This window comes from Setaria italica, chromosome VIII (genome assembly GCF_000263155.2).
Source record: "Setaria italica strain Yugu1 chromosome VIII, Setaria_italica_v2.0, whole genome shotgun sequence".
Classification (NCBI taxonomy): domain Eukaryota; kingdom Viridiplantae; phylum Streptophyta; class Magnoliopsida; order Poales; family Poaceae; genus Setaria; species Setaria italica.
In genome coordinates, this window is record NC_028457.1 from 36,566,011 (window position 1) to 36,570,633 (window position 4,623).

The following is a 4,623-nucleotide window of genomic DNA, read 5'->3' on the forward strand; positions in this document are numbered from 1 at the left end:
GAAAGAGGATGTGGTTGGGGGTGGGGAGGGAGTAGAGGGAGAGGTGCTCTAAGATCCAGGGGAGAGAGGTAGAGAGGGGATCCGGTGAATGGGGGAGGAAGGAGAGAGGAAAAGGATGGAGAGAGGGGGGGAGGGGGGAGGCATGGTGGTCCTTGGGAGATGTGCTGGTGGGTGAGTCTTTTCATGGGTCCACCTCATGCATCACCGCCGGTTGGTGTTAAAATCTGGCGGTGATGCTATCACCGTTAGATTTTAACACCAACCGGTGGTGATATGAACATATCACTGCTGGTTTATTGCTAAAACCGACAGTGATGTTATTTTTTCTTACCGCCCGATAGTGAAAGGTTATTACCGCTAGTTTTATTTAATCCGGCAGTGATAGATCGGCTAGGATAGACCTTTCTGTAGTAGTGGACATGGGTTCCAGTGATGGTGGCTAAGAGAGAAGAAAATGTTGTTCCCGGTGACGGTGTCTAAGAGAGCAGAAAATGTTGTTCCCGGTGACAGTGTCTAAGAAGCAGGAAATGTTATTCATCTCATCTATTGTAGTCCCTCTAACCAAATAAAAAATCAGGGTGGATCCATCCCTCTTAACCAAACACGAGTCCGGATGGTCTTATCCCCAAAAACTGGGACGGGACCAACTCATCCCAACTTGTAGCTGCTTCAATGTTTATATATGTTGAAATGGTGCAAGCTCATATCATACTCATAGTATCCTTTTAGATTCGAGACTTGCTGCTCTTAATTAGAAGTATCAATTCATACAGCTCAGAAACACTTTGTTTATACAATGTCTAAGATCATACTCACACAGCTCTTACTGCTCCGGTCTGATCTGATTGGGTAGTACTAACAAGCAATTTCTTAGTCATGCACGCCATGCTCACGCTGGACTAAATTTAGATCACTAATCAGATCCGATGAGGTACAGAAGTAAAAGAAAGAAATCTGGAGGCTAAGCTTGCAGTTATCTTACGAATATTAACACACTAAAATGGTAGAAAAATCAATGACAGCCACGTGAGACTTACACATTTGTTATCTCATAGTTTGTCAACGCAGCCGCCATATGTAATGCCTCTTAGTTACCTACCAAAGCACTAACATATTGCATTGGCATCATCTAGTACTGGGTAGAAGTACATTGGAGAGCAAAGCAGGCAAAGTTGCAAACAATGAAGTGGAGGAGCTTGCCCGCGGCGACTGTAGCGATCGCCACTGGCGTCGTCTTCTTCCTCTCTGCCATAGGAGCACCAGCGGCCATGGCCAGTGTCGTCGAACACACCTTTGTTGTAAGTATTATGAGCATCCATGGCCACTGCCCTCTATTGTTTCTGCATAATGTTAACCAGCATCCGTACTGGATCTGGAACAGGCAATGCAAATGTACATTTCCATAATTGATTTGTTGAAACATGCATATTTAGGTGAGACAGGTGAAAATGACGCACTTGTGCAAGGAAACGCTGGCAACCGTGGTGAACGGGCAGTTTCCAGGGCCAGCAATAGAGGTCACAGAGGGAGACTCGGTGACAGTTCATGTCGTCAACCAGTCACCCTACAACTTAACAATCCACTGGTAAAACTGCAAATCCTTTTGTTATAGCATAGAGAAACAACCTACACATTGCACTTCTAGCAACAAACTTTTCGCCATGTCTAAAAACAATTCACATATAACTTCCACTGCATTTGGATCTGCTCAGTCTGTCAAGCCCGTGAAATATACTCCAGCGCTGATCTACTGCCTAAGATGGGGATTCAAAATTAAGTTGATTGCCGGCACATGAGAAATAGCGTATCAGATTTCATTTTGTTTTCTGAAGCTTCTGTTCTGTGTTTTCTGATGCAGGCATGGAGTGAAGCAGCGGCTCAACTGTTGGGCAGACGGGGTGCCAATGATCACCCAGTGCCCCATTCTACCAAACCAGAACTTCACCTATAGATTCAACGTTGCTGGACAGGAAGGCACATTGTGGTGGCATGCTCATGTTTCCTTCCTCCGGGCTTCCGTGCACGGCGCCTTGATCATCCGGCCGAGACGTGGGGCCAGCTCGTACCCATTTCCGAAGCCTTACAAGGAGATCCCCATCATTATAGGTTCTATATGGAAGCTGAATAGTTTTCGAATTTGGCATGGTTGCAGAAGTGCTATTATTCTCCCGGCTGAACTCTTGTTACTTTGATCTTGGTAATGGCAGGTGAGTGGTGGGACATAGACCTTTTGAAGGCGGACTGGGGCATTAAGCAGCATGTGATTGATGCTTACTTCAATGCATCGACAATAAACGGAAAGCTTGGAGATCTCTACAGCTGCTCTGGTAATCAAGTAGTAATTTTGATAAATTCAAGTTTAAAGGGGCACAATTTCCTAATTTCGATTGGATTCAACTCTGCAGGTGCCGTAGAAGATGGATACTTGCTTGATGTGGAACCCGGAAGAACCTACCTGCTACGAATTATCAACGCTGCGCTCTTTGCTGAGTACTACCTAAAGATCGCCGGCCACAAGTTCACGGTTGTCGCCGCAGACGCCAACTATGTTAGCCCGTACACCACGGATGTCATCGCCATTGCACCCGGTGAGACCATGGATGCCCTTCTGGTCGCCGACGCTGATCCTGGCAGATACTATATGGTAGCCCTGCCCAACCAGTCGCCGTTGCCAGACCCGCAAAGCCCAACGTTGATCACCAGAGGAATAGTTCAGTATAGCAACAAGCAAAGAGCTGCCGATGGAGGAGGACGTCCATCCAGTGATATTCCAGTGTCACCAGAGATGCCTGACCAGCATGACATGATTACATCGTTCTACTTCCATGGAAACCTGACAGGCCTACACCATCCCCAGCACCTGGAGGTGCCGAAGCATGTTGATGAGCGCCTGTTCATCACACTCGGCCTGGGCTCCATCTGCCGGGGAGGACAATCTTCCTGCAAGAGGAGCGAGAACAATGAGTCCATGGATGTGGCGACCATGAACAGCTTCACCTACCAGCAACCTGCGGTCGCTACACCACTCCTGGAGCTACACTACTACAACACCGACAACCGCGTGCTGAGCATGCTGCAAGAGCTCCCAGACAAGCCGCCGAGGGTGTTCAACTACACCGACCCAGCCCTTATCCCACCTGGACCCAAAGAAGCCAAGCTGGAGCCGACGTCCAAGGCGACGATTGCACGGCGTTTCCGGCAAGGGGCTGTGGTGGAGGTGGTGTTCCAGGGTATGGCGATTTTATCAAGCGAATCGAACCCGATGCACCTACACGGGCATGATGTGTTCGTGCTCGCTCAGGGCGAAGGCAACTATGACGCAACGAGGGATGTGCCGAGGTACAACCTTGTGAATCCGGCTGTCAAGAACACCGTATTTGTGCCGAGGCTTGGCTGGGTTGCTGTCCGCTTCATCGCAGATAATCCAGGTGGGTCGCAGATCTCCCTTGTCCGTTAAATTTATTTTTACTTGAAATAGCTGCAGACCTAAAAATTTACTTTTAGCCGGTATTATGTAGGGAAAAAATATCCTGTGATACGAACGTCACATGCAAATAACACAGCTAGATTATAGAATACTATTTTTAAGTAGCTTCCAAATTTGAACAAAAATCTTATTGGACAAAAACAGTTAGCTAATTATTATTGTAGCTATCATAAATATAACTATCATAAATCACAAGAGCTGTGTTTCCAAGAGAAAATAATTTTCTCCATCTTTCGACATATTAACCCCCACATTGAAGAAAATTATTTCATGTTTAGTTTCTGGGAAACTATTACATTTCACTCAATCTAACGATTTGTTTAGACGTGCACTGTATTTACTGGTGTATCTTTGAAACATCACCACCAATATCTAATACTTTGTCTGTCATGGTGTACAGGGATATGGTATATGCATTGCCATTTTGGGTTTCATGTCTCAATGGGCATGGTTGCATTATTCATCGTAGAGGATGGGTCAATAGTGGACACATCTCTCCCTGCACCACCTGCGGATTTTCCAACATGTGGACATGACCACAATGTTATGTCAAATGAGTTATACCCTATCTAAGGAAATTGAACTGACATTGATAAATGGAGTCTAGTAGACAGTTCCAAACAGTGGCTTTCAAATAAGTTTACAGAGGAAAGATGCATAAATCTCGAGATGAAACAAAAATCCTTGCTAGTCAAAATTAATCTGTATATGTATCTTGAGATGTGTCCTATTATGTAAACATTTAATCTATAATATTCTATCTTTATGGAATTCAGTCACTAACGTTGAGCTGTAATTATGTAAACATGGGCAGAGAGACAAAGAGGACGCTAGGTTATTTCCAAAGGCATCCTCTAAACCCCACCATAAAAAATTATGGGTGCCTACCCTATCTATGGGACATCATAGAATATTAATTATAACACTAAAGCAATGATGTGCTACAAATAAAACATCTAGGCGAGTGTCCGATGCTGAAGGGCGCCACGCGTCGGCCATCTAGCGTGGTCCTGCACGGCGCGTCCTTTGCAGGGCTCCTGCACAGAATTTTTTTCCATGCATTATGAGTGACGGCCCTAGCAAGATACGTTACCACTAACTCGTTAAAGGTTATGGGTTATGACGTGCATCACTGC

At 45.6% G+C, this 4,623-nt stretch overlaps 1 protein-coding gene across 1 annotated transcript; it reads left to right on the forward strand.

Annotated features, from left to right (window-relative positions):
- Positions 1 to 1,131: 1,131 nt before the first annotated feature.
- On the forward strand, positions 1,132 to 4,270 carry LOC101771714 (laccase-15). The gene is made up of 6 exons (XM_022828867.1): positions 1,132 to 1,298; positions 1,434 to 1,585; positions 1,859 to 2,106; positions 2,208 to 2,327; positions 2,406 to 3,428; positions 3,888 to 4,270. Exons 1-6 carry the CDS (start codon positions 1,182 to 1,184, stop codon positions 4,058 to 4,060), a joined length of 1,833 nt encoding a protein of 610 aa, XP_022684602.1. The 5' UTR covers positions 1,132 to 1,181; the 3' UTR covers positions 4,061 to 4,270.
- The last annotated feature ends 353 nt before the right edge of the window (positions 4,271 to 4,623 follow it).